Below are 21634 nucleotides of genomic sequence, written 5' to 3'. Positions count from 1 at the left end.
CCCCCCCCCTTCTGATCATTCACATTTCTTGGGGTAATTCTACCCTCTTGTGGCTTGTCAAAAAGATGTGATTATAGAATTAATAAAGATCTGCGGAATTATGGTTCTGCAGGCTACTGTCTTTAACTTAAAGTATGCATTGAATTGGGTCTTGTGTAGGGACAGATTCATTAAGGTGTACATTAAAATGCAGTCAACTTGTGATTCTGTCTGAAACTAATGGATTATATTATTTGGGAGGATATTACTTTTAAGGAATTTGTAATTTGGAAGGTGTTAGTCTGTGCTTTGAAATGTTTGAAATGGATGTTTCCAGGCATCATCAGAAGTCTTGCAGCCCATACGCTAAACCCTGATCAAGATGTCAGCCAGTGGACTACAGCAGACAATGATGAAGGGCATAGTAGCAACCAGCTGAGATTGGTTCTGCTTTTGCAGTACTTAGAGAACTTGGAGAAGCTGATGTACAATGCGTATGAAGGGTGTGCTAATGCACTCACATCTCCACCCAAGGTTTGTGTCAGGGTAATGATGTTGTTACCTTCAGTAGCTCATGGTAGTTGTTGTGGAATGTATCTGTTGGCTGGGATCATATTGATTTGCATTGAGTAGAGGAGATCTATTAAATCATTTGTGGAGTGGCAAGTCAACAGATAGATAAATCCACTTGGTTTAATGAGTTTACTCTTTTTTTTTTTTTTTTTGCAATTCAGACCTACTTATAGCATAAAAATGTGACTTGAATTAGACTGATGGTCTGTTAAATCCACTATTATTTATTCTGATTGATAGCACTCATACTTCATATCTGCTGTATGCTGAAGCAGATGGAAGCTGAAATCCCTTTTTACATTGAATTTTTTTTTGTTGAAAAACCTGCTTTCAGTTCAGCATTATGTCTAAGTGCATAATTTTACATTAAAACATTTTATTTTACAGTTTACCAGCTTTCTTAAACATTGCTGGCATAATAAAATAATTGAGTATATGAACAATTTCTGTGTAGTTTTGGTTTTTCAGGATTTTTGTTCTCAAAAGAAAAAAGGTTAGAGGATGAGGCTCAGGCAACAGTCATCCATGCCACGGTCACATCTAGGCTGGACTATTGCAATGCCTTATATGTTGGCCTTCCTATGTCTACGACCCGAAAGCTCTGTATTGTTCAGAATGCTGCAGCCAGGTTACTCACAAAAACGCCTATGAAATGCCATATAACACTAGTGCTGCGGCATCTACACTGGCTTCCAGTTGATTATCGTGGTTTGTATAAGATGCTAGTCCTGACCTTTAAAACTTTATATGGCCAGGGTCCATTGTATCTTAGAGACCGTCTCTCCTTCTCCCATCATTGGAGGTCGCCACTACAATCTCAACGCGATTTGTGCTATATACCGGATCCTAGATAAGTGCACTTGGAAAGCACCAGACGCAGGGCCTTCTCTATTTCTGCCCCTGCCTTATGGAATTCCTTGCCTCTCTATTTGAGAGCCATGCGTGACTTAGGGCCTTTTATTCTAGCACTTAAGACCTGGCTTTTTACTAGAGCATTTGACTCATGTTAATTTATTAATATTTGTATGTATGTGTTTTATCCTGTATAATTTCTGCTATGTAAATTGCCTAGAGCATCTTGGATGGAGGGCGATTAATAAGTAATTAAAGATGATTATGATGATGAAAATAATGCTGACATTGAGAGGTATCATGCAATAGAGAAATTGGTAGTTATAGTGCAGATCATTCTGTGCTGTAGTTTTGTTCTGCTGAGTACCTACAACAAACATTTCTTTCTTCATTTATGAAGGTTATCAGGACATTTTTTTATACCAATCGGCAAACGTGCCAAGATTGGCTCACTCGAATTCGACTCTCTATCATGCGTGTGGGGCTATTGGCTGGGCAGCCAGCGGTGACCATCAGGCATGGCTTTGATTTGCTAACCGAAATGAAGAGCAACAGTATCTCTCAGGTATTTCCAGACAAATATTTTTCATAGTATTAATTAATTTTAATTTTTATTCTTCATGTTTAAATGTCCTATTATCTTATGGTGAATTTGTCCTATTATATTTTATACTTAGTCATATGTTGTTTGATTTATTATTTGGTTTATGTATGTAGGCTACTGAATTTTGCCCTTTTTTGTAAACCGCTTTGAGTCCCCCCAGGGGTGAAAAAAAGGTACATAAATATTTATTTATTTATTTATTTCAGGCATTTATACCCCGTCCTCGCCTTTGGAGAGGGACTCAGGACGGCTTACAATAGGCAACAGTACATTAAAAATCACAATACAATTTAATACAATAACTCCGTTATAAAACAATCACTTTAAAACAGTTCGCTGGTTTAAGACATTATCCAGTTCAGTCCATTGAGGTCGTTAAAACATTATCTTCCCAGTTTTTCCAACTTATTGCTCAAGCTTGACTCCACATCCAGGTTTTAAGTTTTTTATGGAAGGTCAGGAGGGAGGGGGCCGATCTAATATCATTGGGGAGGGAGTTCCACAGGTGAGGAGCCACCACGGAGAAGGCCCTGTCTCTTGTCCCCACCAATCGTGCCTACGAAGGTGGTGGGACCGAGAGCAGGGCCTCCCCGGATGATCTTAGCGTCTTTGGAGGTTCGTAGAAGGAGATATGTTCGAACAGGTAAACTGTAATTAATTAGCCACTAAATAAGAATAGATTTAGTTTTAGTGAAGAAATAATTTGCCTATCTTTTCCTAGTTTTTTATTACTGTAAGTAACTGTGTGTATATGCAATGACCAAGAAACAATATGTTGTGGTAGAAGAGGACAACATGTGATCACAGGCTGTGTTTGACATCCAAGACTATTTTGTTAGCTCCCATGTGTGCCCCCCTCCCCCTTTGTCCATCCTATATTATAATGATCTGATAATTCAATTTGTTGTTACTGTGTTATGGCAATTTGAAAGAAGCACAGTTTGTTGTTTCTAAATTGAAGCCTATTGCCATAATCTTAAATGCTCTGTGTAGAGGTTCCTGGAATGGGGAAATGCAATGACTTCAGTTTAGGGATGTCTATAAAAAAAGCCTTGCTGCAAATGCAATGAGTATAGAAGTGGTTTTTGGATTAAAATCATGTTCTTATCACCCAAGAATGTGAACTGAATTGTAATTCTTCTCTCTTCCCTGCTCCCAGGGAAATGAATTAGAAGTGACAATCATGATGGTTGTAGAAGCACTATGTGAGCTTCACTGTCCAGAAGCAATTCAAGGAATCACTGTCTGGTCCTCTGCTGTTGTTGGGAGGAGTCTCACCTGGATTAATTCTGTAGCCCAGCAAGCCGAAGGACGGTAAATTACTGCATGCATATGATGGCTTCTTGAACAACTAAAATAAGAGGCATACGTTTTAGTGAGGGATAGAATAGGTCAAATGTTTATTGGAACTTTTGCTAATTTTTGAAGGTTTGAAAAAGCAGCTGCTGAGTACCAGGAGCATCTTTGTGCCATGACAGGAGTGGATTGCTACATAACAGGATTTGATAAATCTGTTCTGAAATTGGCTAATTCAAACAGTGGAAACAACGCAAGCCCAAAGCACTCTCTAAATGGTAAGTATTCCTGAGGGTCTGATACCTTTATTTAGCAGGTACCCCTCTCAAGGTGAAAAGGGATGGCTTCAAAGTAGAAAGAGATGCTGATCTTCCAGCTCTGTTTCTTATTCTGGAGCCATTTGTCTTTTCTGTCACTTTTGGAGCCTCAGGGGAGGGATAGATTTTTAGGGCCCTTCCACACATCTGTATAAAATCCACATTGAACTGGATTATATGGCAGTGTGGACTCAGACAACCCAGTTCAAAGCAGATATTGCAGATTATCTGCCTCGATATTCTGTGTCTGCAAGTAACACAGGCTTTCTATATTGAAGTCTGTTATTTAAAAGGCCAAATATTTGAACTTTTCTTTTCACAGGGGATTCTCGAAAAACAGTACTGGCTAAGCCGAATGATTCATCACCTGAAGTCATCAACTATTTGGGTAATAAAGCCTGTGAGTGCTACATTTCCATTGCTGACTGGTCTGCTGTGCAAGTATGGCAGAATGCAGTCCATGACCTGAAAAAAAACAGCAGTACAGCTTCCGTCAGTTTAAAAGCAGACTTCAACTATATCAAGTAAGTATCATTGATTACTAGAGATTGCTACAAGAACTGGGTTTGGCTTGTTAGATATGCCTGAAGAGGAGAGAGAAACAGAAGTAAGAAAACTGCAATCAGTTCGTAAGCTGTTCTTAATGTGAAGGCAGATAGTTGGACGATTCTAATCAGGGTGAAGTCTGCAGAACAGTCCACAGAGAGCTTGGCTCGAGCGTTGTTTACTGTGTCCCAGAGGAAATGTGATGTTGGGAAAATACCTCTGTTTCTGTATTTTCTCTTGGTTGTTGCTTCTGTTTCCATTATTGAACAACTGCGGCATTCTTCCAGTGAAGCCTCTTCAAGAAACCTTTGGTAGAAAAGAGATCACGGAAGCCTTCTTCTAGTTTTCTTCTCTGAAACCTAATGTCTTGTATAATGGAAACACTGCAGGGGTGGGGAGTGTTTTAGAGCCCGGAGAAAACACTTTTTGACCACATTTTCAATTCTGTTTTTTAAAACTACCAAAATAATATTGCCATATACTGATAGCCCCCAATTTCTTGAGATATACCTCTGCCACATCTTGAGCCCAAATGGGGAGATGTTGTGTGTTGAATCTGGTTGAATGTTGTGCTTTAATTTCTAGATTCTCATTACTGCAGTGTTGTAATTGGAGATTGGGTTGGTTTTGCTTCAGGGATCACTAACCACAGGGTTATGCCCAGATATTAGATTATTTTAATAATCAAAAGTTGCTGAAGTCCTCATAAAGACATTTATTTTAAAGAAATGTAGTTTGAGTTTACCTTTCTGAACAACACAGGTACCATTCATGACAGTGAAGTAAAATGAAAATATTCCTTTTCATGAATTGTGTATTTATATCTTGTGCTGCAAAGCATCTATCTATCTATCTATCTATCTATCTATCTATTTATTTACAGTATTTATATTTCGCCCTTCTCACCCCGAAGGGGACTCAGGGCAAATTGCACAACACATATACAGCAAACATTTAATGCTGTTAGACACTAACAGGACAGACACAGTACATAGATAGGGGTGTATAGGTTTTTCCCATCTTCTGTGACTTGGAGGTTGTGCTCAATTATACCGGTGTGTGTGTGTGTTTGTGTGTGTGTGCTGTCACTCCATCCACCATGCCGAAGAGCCCTGTTCACAGACCTTCTCCTTTTGATCGAATCACCGGCATTTTTCTGGTATTTCCTTATGGTATCATTAAAATACCTTCCCCGCATGGCAGGACCTGTTTATCTACTCACAGCTGCTTTTGATCTGCTAGATGGGCAGTGAGTGGGGCTGAAGGTCAAGCACTCACCCCTGATAAGGGCTTTGAACTGCCAACCTTTCGATTGGCAAGATTTATTGCAGCTGGTGGTTAACCTGCTGTGCTAAAACAACAGTCATTCTGTCCACTGATACAGGAGATAGGAGCAGTTATTTTATATTTAAAGAACTAGGGATTCTTCTTTGTGGTCTCTGTGCATCACATCATGAGTTTTCAGGTTCACTCGTATTATGTGACTGCTCAGAAAACCGCTTGAAGAAACACAGTACAGATACGCAACATGCTCTTCTCAACACTTGGACTAACATCTTCTTGGTATATGTGATTACTGGGATGAAGAAAACCTCTGGTTTGATTTTAGCCTCATCTTGAAAATATACATAAGAAAAGCATTAAAACTGTATTGCAGGTCTTTAAGCAGTTTTGGATCAAGAGAGCTTGCAGAATGCACAGAACAACTAGAATTGCTTCCAGGGGAAGATATCAACCTACTTATTGGAGGAGCCAAAGAAAAAATAGGTACACATTGACAGTTGTTGAACATGCAAACATTTCCAAGTCTGTACTTATGACTCTTGGGAAGATCAGTGGAGTAATTCACTGTCATTGCATTACTGCCTTTATACCAGCTGTCCAAAGAAGGAAATTAATGTCCCAATCCATTATTACCATTGACCCTTTTTCTCTCCCTAAGTTTTCCTTCTTTTTCCTTGTCAGCTGGTTGAGAAATACCATATTTTGCTGAATGTAAGACACTATTAAATCTAAAGCGCACCGTGTTTTTGAAGCTTCAATTTTAGGGGAAAAGAAATTTCGTAGAATATCTTTTAGAATGTCCTCTGCATGCACAATAATACCTTTTTGTTGTTGTTTCAATGTAGCTCTCAGTCTCCACATTGTGTATTCACTCAGTATATGATGTTAGCTTTGCATATTTGTGTGGGAACAGGATTGAATGCTAATGAAATGTCAGCCACTACTGTTATATTTAGATGTGTTCATAATATTTAACAGATATGAAGAAGCTTCTTCCTAACATGCTGTCCCCTGATCCAAGAGAACTTCAGAAAGCAATTGAGGTTCAGCTCCTGCGAAGCTCAGTATGTTTGGCAACGGCGATTAATCACATTGAGCAGGAGCAAAAGTGGCAACCTATTACTGAGTGAGTTTTAAAAATGCTAATTTATCTTACCTGCTTTTTAGAAGAGGAGAAGAATTGTGCTTTTTTATTAAGGCAACTATAACTAAAGACTAGTTTTTTGATGTGTGGGTTCTCTCTAACCCCAGTCTCCACTTCAGAAGAGCACATTAGAACATGCACAATATATATGTGTAAGGCTGATACATTAATATTGAAGATATGGTAGAACCATGTACTATTCTCATTTTTATAAATTAAAGTAGATTTATACACTGTATCAATAAACCTACTTTAATGCTGCCTATTTGTAAATTTTATATTTGAGAGTTGTATACTTGATTTGTACAAGCAGATTTGTTTGTTGTTTTAACAAGACATTATAGCATATAAACTTTTATTTCAGGAACCTTATAAAATATTTGAAACAGACTTCGCGGATTGCCATTGGACCTCTAAGACTTGCCACTCTGACAGTGTCTCAGTCTTTGCCAGTATTGAGTACACTCCAGCTATATTGTTCATCTGCCTTGGAAAATACAGTGTCAAATAGGCTTTCTTCAGAGGTATATTTCTCTGCATGCTCAAGAAGCATACTGTGATTTCACATAGCATTAATGTATGTGAGTGTGGGGGTGAGAGGGCCACTCTGCAGTGAGAGTAGAGGATTTTTTTTCATTTTCTATTTGAAAAGACACCACTAGTTAAACCTTGTAAGTTTTCCAGGGATTCTCATACAGAGTGTAATGTGACTTTTTGTGTGAATTCACCCTTTTTTTGGGCTGCCGCATCTTTATATGCATAGAGAAACATATGGAATATGCTAACTGCGAGTAATGTTTTACACCTGCAAATATGGACTCAAGCCCGTGAAATTTTGTCCCATAATGAATTTCTTCATGTTTAGGGAGCCATCAAATTTACCCTTGTTTTAATGCAATATTTCTAATCTCTGCCACCCAGAAACAACTAGTATTACAGGAGAGGTTGGATCATTTGTAAGTATGCTGGCTCAAGAAAGCATAGCTCAAAATATCCTGCCTGTCTTGCTTATTGAGAAGTTATATATATATATATAAATAACAGTTTTTATTAACCATGTGAATTGTTGGTCCTAAGGGAAGGAATAACTTGATTATTGAAAGAATTGAAAAACAAGCCCTGGAAATAGCAACAAAAAAAGCCCACTATATGGTTCTGATATGTGGATGACACCTTTACCACTTGGAGCCATGGAGAAGAAGAACTAAAGAAGTTCCTGGACCACTTCCACAGCATCCATCCAAACGTCCAATTCATCAGCTGGGGGGGGGGGGGGGTGAAGGAAAGCTGCCATTTCTAGATGTCTTAGTCATCCGCAATCAACAATTGGGCCACACAGTTTACAGAAAACCTACACACACAGATAAATACCTACATAAAAGCTCCAACCATCACCCAAGTAGAAAACGAAGCACAATTAAAGTCCTGGCAGACCATGTAAAAAGAATTGCTACGTTTAACAAAGGACAAGAGGGATCCTCTCACCTCTGCAGGAGTCTACCGTATACCATGAAACTGTGGATAAGTCTACATAGGGACCACCAAATGCAGCATTGCCCAAACACGAATCAAGGAACATGAAAGGCACTGTAGACTAATTCAACCAGGGAAGTCAGCTATAGCAGAGCACGTGATTAACCAACCTGGATACAACATATTATTTGAGAACACAGAAATGCTGAACTACTCTGGCAACCAACTTGTCAGTCTACACAGAGAAGCCATTGAAATCCACAAGCATGTGGACAATTTCAACAAAAAGGGGAAATCATGAAAATGAACAAAATCTGTCTACCAGTACTAAAAAAACCTCTAAAATCAGGACAGTAAAAAAAAGAACAACACTCAGAAAAGTCCAGCTAACACCTCCCAACAAAGGATGGCCCTAGGCAAGAAGCAGCCAGGCTTTGAGGCTGCAAAGCATTTAAGGTAGCCAAGTGCAACATTCACACTTGACTCCAACAGATAAGAGTTCTTTCTCCCACCCTGAACACTCCCCAGATATATAAACCCCACTTGCCTAGTTTCCACAGACCTCACAACCTCTGAGGAAACCTGCCATAGATGTGGGTGAAATGACAGGAGAGAATGCCATACAGCCCGGAAAATTCCCAGCAACCCAGGCTTGATTATTCACAATAATTATACTTATTAAAATGGCTATGCCAAGGCATGGAAAGACTGTGAGGTATCATATAATGGTTTGTATCCTTCAGTGCCCAGGAAAAGCAGGGATCATATGACCTATGTATTTATGAGGAAGTCTGAGATTTCACCCTTTTCTTCCGGCCTTAGCTAAGGATAGAGATTATGTTAACTCATCTCAATGCTTTGACATTTAGATTCAGGGTAATGGAGCACACCCTTGAACAAGTTGGCAACCTTTCGAGATATAGGAGGAGCCATTGAGCTGCCCCACCAAAGTTTCTTGGAAGTGTATTCTGTTTCCCCTCAGGGAGCCAAATTCCACAGTACGGCCATAAATCCAGTGAATTAAACAGGAGTATAAAATCAAGTTAAATTTGCAAATTTGTACTGTTAGAAAATAAATGTCAAACAGTGATAGAGAGAGAGATGATAAGTGGCATCTGTACTAGGCATGTTGTAATTTTGGGAGTGAACATTTTGTTAAACCCTGGGGAAGCCAGAGGTGTTTCAATATCCTGGAGAGCTATCAAGCACTAATTATTTGTGTTTTTACAGGATTGTCTCATTCCTCTCTTCAGTGAAGCATTGCGTTCATGCAAGCAGCAAGATGTGAGGCCATGGATGCACGCCTTGAGATATACCATGTACCAGAACCAATTGCTTGAGAAACTTAAAGGTAATAGATATTAAAGTATGCAAGGAGTCTTGTAAAGCTTTAGACTGACTGAGAGAAAGAAACTGGTATCAGAAGCTTTTATAGACTTAAGTCCACTTCCTCAAGTGCGTTCTCAAGTGCTTACCATATATATTTATGTATAAGTTGATTTCATATCTAAATCAAGGGCAGTTTTGGGGGTGAAAATTATGGTTTTTTTATATGACCTGTGGATTACCATATTTTCTGGCGTATAAGACTACTTTTTGACCCAAAAAAATCTTCTTAAAAGTCAGGGGCTGTCTTTTACACGGGAGTAGCCTTATACGTGGGAATTGTCTTATACACGGGAGTAGTCTTATACGCTGGGAGTTGTCATATAGAGTGGGTGCTGAAACTTCCAATCTGGATTGGAGGATCTGTGCTTGCTGCATATGGCGGGGGGAACTAAAAAATGGCAGTGGCAGCTTCCCTGCTGCATGCAGCAACTGTATGAAAGCATTAAGGGCGACGCTGTACAAGTACAGTAGAAGAAAATCAATTCATCAGGATTCGTGGACTTAATGCGGTCCCGATGGTGAGGTGAAGGGGCACCTCACCGGGAAGGTGTAAGTGAAGGGTGAGGGAAGCTGCAAGCGTCCGGGGCGCCAGGGGTATGGAAAAAAGAGATAGAATGGCATTGGGCCCAGAAAAACACAACTCTTTTACCTATCTGGCCCGCCCTTGTATCCTATTACCGCACCTCCTCCTCTGCCTCTCAGATCTCGCTCCTGAAGACTGCAGTGAAGCAGTGCAGGTGCGCAGGTGCGGGATCTGAGAAGCAGAGGAGGTACAGTAATAGGAAAATTACCATATTGAAATCAAATCTGTTGCTTTTTAAATGTTTATTTGGCGTGCGTTAGAAGACGGGTAGTCTTATACGGCAAGTATATACCAAACTCTATATTTTAACTGGAAAAGTTGGGGGTCGTCTTATACGCCCAGTCTTATATGCCGGAAAATATGGTAGTTGTTTTTAAGCTGATTTTTTTAGACTTGTACATGAATATATAGGGTTGTCTATGAAAGCTTATCCTACCAGCCTCTTTCTTGTCAATTAATCTCAAAAGTGGTATCAAATCATTTGCATTGTTATATTCCAGGCTAACAACTCTTCATCGTTAAATAGCATGCTAAAGTAGAAGCCTCTCTGTCTTACATGTTTAAGGAATAACCAGTGTCAGATTCATGTTTTTGTTTATCCATTTTTAAAGTTTCTGGGTTTTTTAAAACTTGTTTTTGGAAGTCCATGAACTATTTCCCCTCAGGCTACCAATAAAAATGGAAGAGCCAATTTCATATATTCCAGGTAGTTTTTAGGCTTAAGGAGATATGTGAAAGTATCTCCTTAAGCCTAAAACTACCTGAGTAAATGTGTAAATTGAGCCCAAAGCAGTACTGTTTGTGTGGCTTGTTAAAAGTGAATGTTGTTTAAAAGATTTCACTGTACATTTCTGGCTCTGTATATTTTCAGAGCAAAGTATTCCACTTCGAAGCCATTTAATGGAACTGGGGCTTACTGCTGCAAAATTTGCAAGGAAACGTGGGAATGTTGCCCTGGCTACACGATTGCTTGCTCAGTGCAGTGAAATTCAACTTGGAAAAACCACAACAGCCCAAGATTTAGTCCACCATTTTAAGAAACTGTCAGCACCCATTCAGATGGATGAAAAATGGGGCCCTGAACTAGAAATTGAGAAAACAAAGTTGTTATACACAGCAGGTAAGTGTTATTTATTTTTTCCAGAAATTACATTTACATTTAGTTGTATCTTCTTAATGCATTTCTTTGAGATTAGAAGAACAAGAGTTATTTTTTAAACGTGTGTGTAATTACATTTTACATTGGGTTTCAGAACTGAAAGAGTATTAACAATTATTCCTTTTAATTTTATTTTGTGTCTAAAACATTGCATAAATAAATTAGTATAAAACTGATAAAATAGAGGGAATGCAAGCAGCTAAATAATTTTAGACCAAAACCGGGCAACAGCGATCGTGTTGTCTATAGCTTGAAACAGTTCTTCCTCTGTGCATGAGGCAGGGCATTGTGGGCAAGCATACAGGTTCTGAGTTGTTTGTTCTGCTCCACAGTTGCAACAGGCGGAGGGTTCTTCTAGGTTGTGCCATTTTCCCAGGTTATCTTTTGATCTGCCCACTCCACTTCTGAGTCTGTTCAGGGACTTCCAAGTTTCCCATTCTTGGTTTGTCCCTGGAGGCACACCCTCTTTGGGGGGCCATCCAGTTGGGATTGCCTGGTTTAACTGTCCAGAGGAATACGCTTGCTGTGGTAGCCAGCAGCAGTGGTAGCCAGTAGCAGACAGTCTTTCTTCACCTTTTAGATGACGTTTGTAGTCTTTCTCATCTCCACAGTTTGCTGCCAGGAAACTTTTGCTTGATATACAAAAGAAATGTGTTTTAAAGAATTTTGTCCTTTTCTGAAACTTGCATAAATAAAACGTAAGCTTTAAATAATAATAATAATAATAATAATAATAATAATAATAATAATAATACAATTACACAAAATTTCATTTTCAGGTCAGTCAACTCATGCAATGGAAATGCTGAGTTCATGTGCCATATGCTTCTGTAAATCTGCCAAAGCGGAGTATGCTGTTGCCAAGTCTATCCTTACGCTCGCCAAATGGATCCAAGCTGATTGGAAGGAGATTTCAGGACAGCTGAAGCAAGTGTACAGAGCGCGGCAGCAACAAAATCTCGCTGGCCTTTCTACATTGTCTAAAAACATCTATAGTTTGATTGACTTGCCATCTGTTAATACCATAGAAGAAGACTATCCCAGAATTGAAAGTGAATCCACAGGTAGAGGGGAAAAAGTCTCATGTTGGAGTTGTGCTTTGTTTGCATATATATGTGACATGGGAGCTCTAAAACTTGAGTAACAAGTGTCATTTTGAGATAACTTTAGTATTGGGGAACTGCATTACTATTTATTTATTTATTTGCATTATTTGTATTCTGTGGATGTCAGTCAACCCCGTCCCTCCCAAAGATCCCAAACAACTCCCTCAGACAAAGAAGGGAAGAAGCTAGAGGCGCTAGGGAAACAGATCTATGCCTCAGCCTGCCTTGCATCCAGAATGGCGCATTATGTAGCATACATGGCTGGCTACCAGGGTTATTTATGGAGCAAAGCAGCAACTTTGATCTCCTCCCATCCAATGAGCAGATGATGGCGAAAGCCTTTCAACAAGAAGCCATATTATTGGCCTCCTTTCAGAAAGACCTAGCCAAGCATATGGCAGATGCAGCAGGCAAGCAATTAGCAATGGCCATAGCCCTCCGCTGTCACTCATGGCTCAGGGCATCAGGACGATCTCAATCAGCTAGAACAGTAATTGAGGATCTACCTATGGATGAGGCTGTGCTTTTTAACCCAGATACAGACTCTCAATTAGAACACACACAGAAAATGCGCCAGACAGCTCATAGGTATGGTTTCTCTCCCTACCTTTCGCAGCATCATAGACCATACTGAGCGAATCGATTTCAGCACCACCGTAGACATTACAGCCCCCCAGCATTCAGCCAGTACCAGTCCTCCACTACAACGGCTGCCAGAAAACCTCCACTACCATACAAGAGTCAACAACATGGAGGAGGTAAAGAAACTGAGCGCCAGAGGCGACGCTTCTAGCTAGCAGGCCGGAAGCAACTCTTCAATACATACCTCAGTTACAAAAGTTCAATTTTCTACAGTTGACTCCGTTGAGTCTTGTTCTTTGTTCGACAGTTTCACACCCTGCAATAGCCCTCCTGCAGGAGCCTTTTGAGATCGCCTGGCTCCTTTTGCGCATGCATGGAAAAGGATAACCACAGACTCCTGGGTTCTTTCAATAGTAGAGAACGGATATGCCATAGAATTTCAACAATATCCACCAGTGGGAAACATTAAGATAACGAACCCCTCGCCCAAACTCTTTTGGATGAAGGAGCTATTTCCAAACTCAAATTCTCCGAGGCTAAGTACTGTTTCCTTTCCAGATACTTCTTAATTTCCAAGAGAGGCGGAAGCCTCCGCCCCATACTAGATTTAAGGGATGTCAGTTATTTCATCAAGCCTCGCAAATTCCAGATGGTCACCCTCTCGACTATCCTCCCACTATTAAGACCAGGAGCATGATTTGCAACAATTGATCTGCGGGATGGACACATATTTTCATTTTTCAATTAGACCAGATCATCAGAGATTTCTTAGTTTTGCCTTAGGCACCCAGTTATATTCTTTCAACGTACTCCCTTTTGGACTTGCAACAGCGCCCCGTATCTTTACAAAATGCATTGCAGTCGTAGCTGCTTACCTGAGCCAGAGAGGAGTCGTAATGTTTCCATATTTAGATGACTGGCTACTCACAGCGTAGTCAGTCACGCCTCCATTCTGATGTTGCCTTCATGCTGTCTCTCTTACAGAGCCTAGGACACATGGTCAGCTTCGAAAAATCCAATTTGAGCCCTTCTTGTCATGTCCAGTTCATCAGTGCGACAATAGATTCCATCAAAGAAAAGGCCTAGCTTCCAGAAGACTGTTTTCACACCATCAGATCTGCTGTGGACAACATTTGCGCTTGGTGATATGCTTCTGCATGGGCCATCCAATCTCTGCTGGGGCACATGGCCTCAACGACATCTGTCACCAAGTTCGCAAGGCTCAGGATGCGCCCGCTGCAACACTGGTTTCTGTGTGTATTCAGACCTCAAACCGACAGCCAAAACACACGGCTTCACCCACTGCAACGCATCCTATCCTCCCTTCGATGGTGGACGCCAAGAAAGCACGTCCTTTCAGGCATGCCCTTCAGACAACCTCGTCTGTCCCATTGGCTCTCAACGGATGCCTCGATGCAAGGATGCGCACCTCCAGGACTTGACAATACATGAGCAGTGGTACTAAGAGGAGGCAAGCCACCACATCAATTACCTCAAACTCTTGGCAGTACAGAAAGCCCTGCATGTGTTCGAGCCCCAGATCACCGGACATACAGTACAACTGCTAACAGACAATATGACAGTGGGATTTTATATCAACAAACAGGGCGGAACACGCTCCTCCAGCCTTCTCCACCTAGCTGTGGCAATATGGGAATGGTGCATTCCACGAAAGATCCATCTCACTACGGTGCACCTCCCGGGAGAGGAGAATCTCCTTGCCGACGCCCTCAGCCAGACACCAACCTCAAACCACGAGTGGCAACTCCACTGAGCAGAATTCAATCTCCTAGCCCGTCACTGGGGCCAGCCAGATGTTGACCTGTTCTTGTCGCCAGTGAACAAACAATGCAGCACGTTCTGTGCCAGACTTCCCTCCAGAACAGTACCGGGATGCATCGGGGATGCTTTCATGTACACATGGTTTCGGGGCCCGCTATATGCACTCCCTCCAGTTCCTCTAATATCCAGGGTGGTGGCTAAGATGATCGCGGACGAGGCGGACCCGATGCTCGTCACCCCATGGTGGCCTCGCCAGCACTGGTTCGCCCTTCTCCGAGCCTCTCGCAGGGAGTATCTCCGTTTGTGGTCCAGACCGGATCTACCGTCCATCCAGGAGGGTCGCGTCCACCACCCAGATCTAGCCTCCCTGCAACTCACAGCTTGGAGGCTGCGACCCCAGCACCACTCTTGGAGGCAGTGCAACAGATAACACTGTTCAACGGAGAAAAAGTTGCGGGCCTGAAAATAGTTGTTCTTTTATGATTTTGGGGTGCTGAAAACGAAAATGACATTTAAAAATGTATATTGGCTCTAGTTTTTATGATAGAAGCAATCACGTGATCACGTATGGTTGAAAAAATGCATGTTGCGACTTACACTATGGAAGATTCTAGAATATTCTAGAAAGTTTGATGATGCAGTATTAGTGCCGTGTGCAAAAGTCAGAAAGCCCTATATAAGGCCAGACTTTTGAACGGTGAGGGTCAGTCAGTTGAAGACTGAGACAGTATCGTTAAAAATCGTTTGACATTGTTCTTTTTACTGTAGTTATGCCTCCTCGCACGTGTGTAAATAAAGCACTATGGAAAAAAGAGATCAAGGCAAATGGACTCCTCAATGCTGTCAGACTACTGCTGGAGCATTGTAAGAGACAATCCTTTCCTTGAATACAAAAGAAAAGTCAAGAGAAGCAAACAGGATATAAACGAAAGTCACGATTAAAGCGACATTTAAACTTTCAGACTTTTCAACTGCATTAGGCCTACTAATATAGTTTCTTGCTGCACAAACATAAACAATACACTAATTAAATAAATATTTCTCATGTATACACTATTGGCAATATAATTTGACTAAAATTTAGTAAATATTCACGGTTTATATACATGCAGTAAGGTTAGGCGCATTATCATAATATTAACGAATTACCTATTGTGGAGAAAATTGAAATAGCTGTTGCATAAAAACCAGAGCCAATTAACACATTTAATTATTATATTTGAATTCAGCATGTTAAATTTATTAAGAAACGGCACATTTCATTTCCGACTGAGAAAAACTGAAAATTTGTAGAACAGTGTAATCAATGTAGCCCAGAAAGCAGCAACCAAGAAGGCCTATACCTACAAATGGTCTCGGTTCCTATAGTTCCTCAAGCCATTGGGGGCAGACCCGCTTATGGCCCCCACACCAATTATTTTGTACTTTCTGGTTCACCTGTCCAATAAAAGGTTATCTTTATCATCACTCAAGTGCTACCTGGCGGCCATCTCATGGCATAGACGACGTGCAGGAGGCCCGTCATGCTTCATGACTCCATGATCAAGCTATTTCATTCCTGCCAAAGGTAGTCTCTCGCTTGCATCTATCACAGGATATCTCCTTGCCAGCATTTTCCCCTAATCCTTCCTCCCCTTTGGCAGTGGCTCTACACTCCCTCGACGTCATGCGGGCTTTGGCCTTATACACTAACAGGACTGTTCTACACAGAAAATCAGTCAAGCTCTTTCTCAAGTACCAGAAAGACCCACTGGGCTTGCCTGTATCGTTGCAGAGGTTGGCCTCATAAATTGTCTCAACAATATGACTAGAATACCAGCTTGCGGGGAAGGAGCCCCTTCAGCAGGTCTGTGCTCACTCAACAAGGGCCGTTTCCACCTCGCAGGCATTCCCATTGATGACATCTGCAGGGCGACAACTTGGTCGACGCCGTCAACATTCACTACACACTACAAGTTGAATGCTCTGGCAAGGAAGGATGCAGCCTTCGGTCAAGTGGTGCTGTTTTCCTGCGTCGCATGACCCCGCCTCCAAAGGTTAGTAGCTTGCTAATCACCCATTATCTGCGTCTTTCACAAACTCCACGAAGAGGAAATGCAAGTTGCTTACCTGTAACTGTTTCCTCGAGTGGTAGTCTGTGAAATTCGCACATCCCCGCCCATCCTCCCTGCAGTGGTCATGCCTTCCTCTCAGCTGCTGCTGGCGGCTATGGGACTAAGGCTCCGCCCCGCTCGGGCACAATGGGGAGAGTGGGTGGGGTCTCCGCCAAAATGTTTCATTCATAAGATTCTAGAAGGTTCCGAACAGCTGCGCATGTGGAGAACTAAAACCCATTATGTGCGAATTTCACAGACTACCACTCGAGGAAACAGTTACAGGTAAGCAACTTGCATATTTTCATATCGCTACAGATAAATCACAACTAACTTAAGCTCCATTGATTTCATTGCAGCGGCCATACTATGTATCAAATCAATCCAGTAAATTTAAATTAAAAATGCTTCAGGATTTCTTAGGCAACATATACGTCATAAAGGTCTAGGCTTCACCCTAAAAAGCAGAGGCATTACAATAAAAAGGCATGTAAAAATCAAGCCATTCGGGCTTCTTCTAACCTTGTCACATGTACTTTTTAAAATTATTGCTACGTGTTTTGTTCTCCATTCTGTTTCTCAAAACATTTTGTTAAATATTTCAAATATATAAATACTAACTGAAAATATAGAAGACATTAACAACATTTTGTTCTCCATTCTAGTCAATATTGGTGTTGGAGAACCTGACTTCATTTTGGGGCAGCTCTACCGCCTGTCTTCAGCTCAAGCACCAGAAGTCGCTAAATCGTGGGCTGCACTTGCCAGCTGGGCTTACCGATGGGGCCGAAAGGTGGTTGATAATGCCAGGTAAATCTTGCTCTTAAACACTAAACAAGTTCGAAATGTGCTTCAGGCTAATGATTATAGGCAGTTGACTTTCTGACGGAATCATTATGACATATTTCTCTTAATCTTTGAACCTTTTTTGACAAAACTGTACTTGTTTCCTAATGTGTGAGCCTTGGGAGATGAGTAGAGCAAGGAAATGAGTAAGCTCGCCTTCATGAGCCGAGACGAGAAGAGTGCCCCAATGATTCCCATTTCTCATAGCCTAGGAAGTATAGGCGTGCATGCCAGCAGGAATAGTGAGAACAAGACACTGCCATTTCTCCTTGTCAGCTATTGGTTAATACACCTGAATTCCTCAGATATATAAAAGTTGATAAATTATAGATGGTTCTGGTCTGGTGTACGTTTTTATCAAATAGAATTTGTTCTTTGGATGGATTAAATACTTGATGTTTTGTTCTGTCCAAATATATCAGAATTTGTTAAACAGGTCAAATACAAAATCAGTTGAGTATATGAAAGGGCTTCATGTATATAGTTGTCTAAGAATATAAAAAGCTTATTATTAATTCAAGAAATAAGGGACGAGTTACACAATAGGTATATTATGGGTAGCCGATTTGGGAAATGAAAGGATTACCATGGAGTTTTTATTTTATTCTTGAAATAATACATTGGCAGTTCTGTAACATATTCTTTCACACTTTGAGAAGTTAGCTTACATACTTTTTGAAGAGATAAAATATGTGATTTCTAGTCAAGGAGGTGTTCGCTTGCTGCCAAGAGAGAAAGCCGAAGTTCAAAGCCTGCTTCCAGAAAATATTACAGAAGAAGACAGAGAGAAAATCTATGGAATTCTTGGACAAGCAGTGTGTCGACCTGCTGGGATTCAGGTTGGTATCAGCAGCTTCGAAAATAGCTGCCAGGTAGTAATAATTCAAAAAAGGAATATCCAGGGCGAAATGGATCCTTAAAAATATTTTGAGAATGATAACATTCTTCCAAAGAGGAGAGGAAGGAAAGATGGCAACCAATCATTCTCTGCCTTCCTATCTGTTTTGTACAATTAGCAAATCAGACACAGATGCAGTAGGTTGGAACACACTCTATAGCACAGCAGTAGAAAGTCACCAGCAGTTTTTCATTCAGTTGTTGGTTTCTTAAAAGCCTTACATAATACAGTCTCTGCTGGACCCTCTTAGCCAATGCCACTGTATAAATGCTGCCCCAGCTCAGGTCCTCCTTAACAATATAGCACCCAGGAACTTAAAAGTGGCCACCCACTCCATCTCCATTGGTAACCAAAGGCTGGATTTCCGATCTATGCCTTCTGTAATCTACTATATGCTCCTTGGTTATATTGTAGCATCATTAATAGGTTTTAAAAAGTTGTCTGAAAAAAAGTAAAGAAAAGGGGGGGTGAAATCCTTGGTTCGAAAAAGAAGAGACAGGAGAAAAATTGTGGACTGGAAGTGAGCAATGTAGAGCAGAGTTTCTCAAGCTGTGCTCCTCCAGATGTTTTTGGAGTTCAGCTCCCATAATTCCAGTTGACAAACTGGCTGGGATTTTTGGGAGCTGAAGTCCAAAACACCTGGAGGAAAACAGTTTGAGAAACATTGATCTAGAGAAAAGGCCAGAATGAGGATGTGTCTTTCAGTGTAATGTTTTTTTTAAAATATTAAAATATTATAAAAATAGCTCTTTGTGAGTCTGTCACTCAATTTCACATGTAAATATGTTTAGAAAATCAAGTCAGAAATCTGACAGTAGACATGGTCAAAGTGATGCTGTCTTAGCAGAAATTGAAAGAGACATGTAAGGCTTAAAATTCACATGCATCTGAAATAGCCAGACATTCATAAATCCTTGAATGTCTTGAAGCTAATCACTTGGTTATCTCTTTTGTTAAATACCTTGGGTTCTTAGTATCTGCATGGGGTTTTTGTTCTATGGTTCCCAGAGATACAAAAATCTGCAGATTATTCAGTCCCATTATATACAGTGATATAGTAGAATTAAGTCCCTTATATCTAATGGCAAAATCAAGGTTTGCTTTTTGGATTTTTTTTTTAAATACAAGTGGTGGATGGTTGAATCTGTGGATATGGAAATCTGGCTATATTCTTGTATCATCATTTTGAGGATCTGTTTTGTACATTTTTAGCATATTGGCCATCAGTAAACTGATTGGAAGATAAAATTATAGTAGAAAAGAAACAATGGATCTCCCATTTATATATTTTTGATTTGCATTTAGGATGAAGATATAACCCTTCAAATTGCAGAGAATGAAGATAATGAGGAAGATGATATGGTTGATGTTATCTGGCATCAGTTGTTGACAAGCTGCCCCTGGCTTTCAGACCTTGATGAAAATTCAACTGAGGGCCTGATCAAAGTGTGGAGAAAAGTTGTAGACAGAATCTTCAGTCTTTATAAACTCTCGTGTAGCGCCTATTTTACTTTCCTGAAGTTGAATGCTGGTCAGGTATGCTCAGCGTTGTGACCCATTTTGCAAGCAAAATCCTTTTGGTCTTTATTCTGTTTTAAAGTCTGTGAAGAAAACCGCTTTGCATGGGTTCTTTCAATACGCAGGTTCCTCTGGATGAAGACGATCCCAGGCTGCATCTAAGAAACATTTCAGAACAGAGCACTGATGATGTCATTGTGATGGCAACATTGAGATTATTGAGGCTGCTTGTGAAACATGCCGGAGAGCTTAGGCAGTATTTAGAACATGGGTTAGAAACCACACCTACGGCCCCATGGCGAGGTATGAAAATGCTGATCAGTCTAGAATTATGTGCTGGTATCTGCAAGAAGGCTGAAAGACACAAAGTAGACTCCATACGACTGTCTGAGATAACAATGATACTACTTACTTAAACAGAGTTAACAGAAAAATGGAGTTTAGACTGTAAAATATAAAAATGCTAATTGAATTATAATGTACAAACTTTGATTTGGGCCACCATTTTTTATCTTTATGAAGGTATCATTCCTCAACTCTTCTCGCGACTGAATCACCCCGAAGTATATGTCCGCCAGAGTATTTGCAACCTTCTCTGTCGGGTAGCTCAAGATTCTCCTCATCTAATATTGTACCCTGCAATTGTTGGTACTATTTCACTTAGCAGTGAATCTCAAGCTTCAGGTATGTTTCGTGGGCACTTTTTTCAAGTATTTCATTTCCTAAGTTAGTTGGTAATTTTATTGTTTAGTATATTTACTTTCACAAGCCAACAAGTATTTTTCATCAGGTATAATTTTAGGTCCTTCTAATAGAGTTTTTTGTGCTGGATTCAGATCTGTGCTTTTTTTTTTTTTTTTGCATCACATGTAGTTTTTATGATGAGGATAATCAAATAGTGCGTTTATGCACTGATATCAATTAGATTCTATTGATATCAATGCGTAAATGTATTATTCAATTAGCCTCATTGCAAAAACTACATGTGATAGAGAAAAAATAAACACAGATCTGAATTCAGTGCAAAAAACTATAGGAATGTCCTAAAGTTATATCTGATGAAAAATAATTGTTGGCTTGTGTTACACGAATATGATGCGAAATGTGCAGACTTTACAGTAGTCACTGTAATGTACCATTCGTCATATTTTTAAAAGTTGACATGATGGGAAAAAAATTAAGACATATTTAAAATCAGCATAAAATTGATTTAAACTGTGCTAATCTCATTTCTGATCATTACAAAAAGTTTGATTTTGTTGTGTTTATGGTAGAGACATTTTAGTGCCCCATGCCTTGCTTGTAGTTTTTGAGCATTATTAGTATTAGGATTCCTTCATATAGACTCACCCAGTGAGAGCAGAAGGGATAGGAAACTAATATGTGATTTGAATTAGGAGAAATTAATATGTTTTTTTTCTTTCAAAACCTTTAAAAAGCAGCTAAAGACCTTCCTGTTTGTGCAAGCTTTTGATGAAGACACTTAGTTGTAATGTCAGGAAGGCTAACTTTTATTGAGTTGTGCTAATGTTTACTATCTGTCTTGTTGAGTTGCCCAGAACAATTGTATTAGACAAATGTTTTAAAATATGTTTATTTATTTCTTATTG

The 21634-nt window shown here is 40.1% G+C and overlaps 1 protein-coding gene across 1 annotated transcript in view; it reads left to right on the top strand.

Annotated features, from left to right (window-relative positions):
* Nucleotides 1–21634, top strand: part of SMG1 (SMG1 nonsense mediated mRNA decay associated PI3K related kinase) — a 76516-nt gene that overhangs the window by 28425 nt on the left and 26457 nt on the right. The window contains exons 21-36 of the mRNA XM_060786319.2: nt 317–513; nt 1805–1969; nt 3168–3322; nt 3437–3582; nt 3944–4145; nt 5825–5934; nt 6430–6577; nt 6960–7119; nt 9299–9419; nt 10912–11160; nt 11979–12263; nt 17428–17572; nt 18312–18447; nt 19812–20042; nt 20150–20327; nt 20547–20708. Of these exons, the coding sequence (XP_060642302.2) occupies nt 317–513; nt 1805–1969; nt 3168–3322; nt 3437–3582; nt 3944–4145; nt 5825–5934; nt 6430–6577; nt 6960–7119; nt 9299–9419; nt 10912–11160; nt 11979–12263; nt 17428–17572; nt 18312–18447; nt 19812–20042; nt 20150–20327; nt 20547–20708 (2790 nt within the window). The remainder of the gene's footprint in view (nt 1–316; nt 514–1804; nt 1970–3167; nt 3323–3436; nt 3583–3943; nt 4146–5824; nt 5935–6429; nt 6578–6959; nt 7120–9298; nt 9420–10911; nt 11161–11978; nt 12264–17427; nt 17573–18311; nt 18448–19811; nt 20043–20149; nt 20328–20546; nt 20709–21634) is intronic.

This window comes from Anolis sagrei, chromosome X, assembly GCF_037176765.1.
Source record: "Anolis sagrei isolate rAnoSag1 chromosome X, rAnoSag1.mat, whole genome shotgun sequence".
Taxonomy (NCBI): domain Eukaryota; kingdom Metazoa; phylum Chordata; class Lepidosauria; order Squamata; family Dactyloidae; genus Anolis; species Anolis sagrei.
The sequence above is the reverse complement of the archived record's forward strand: the minus strand, read 5'-3'. Positions and strand labels throughout refer to the sequence as shown.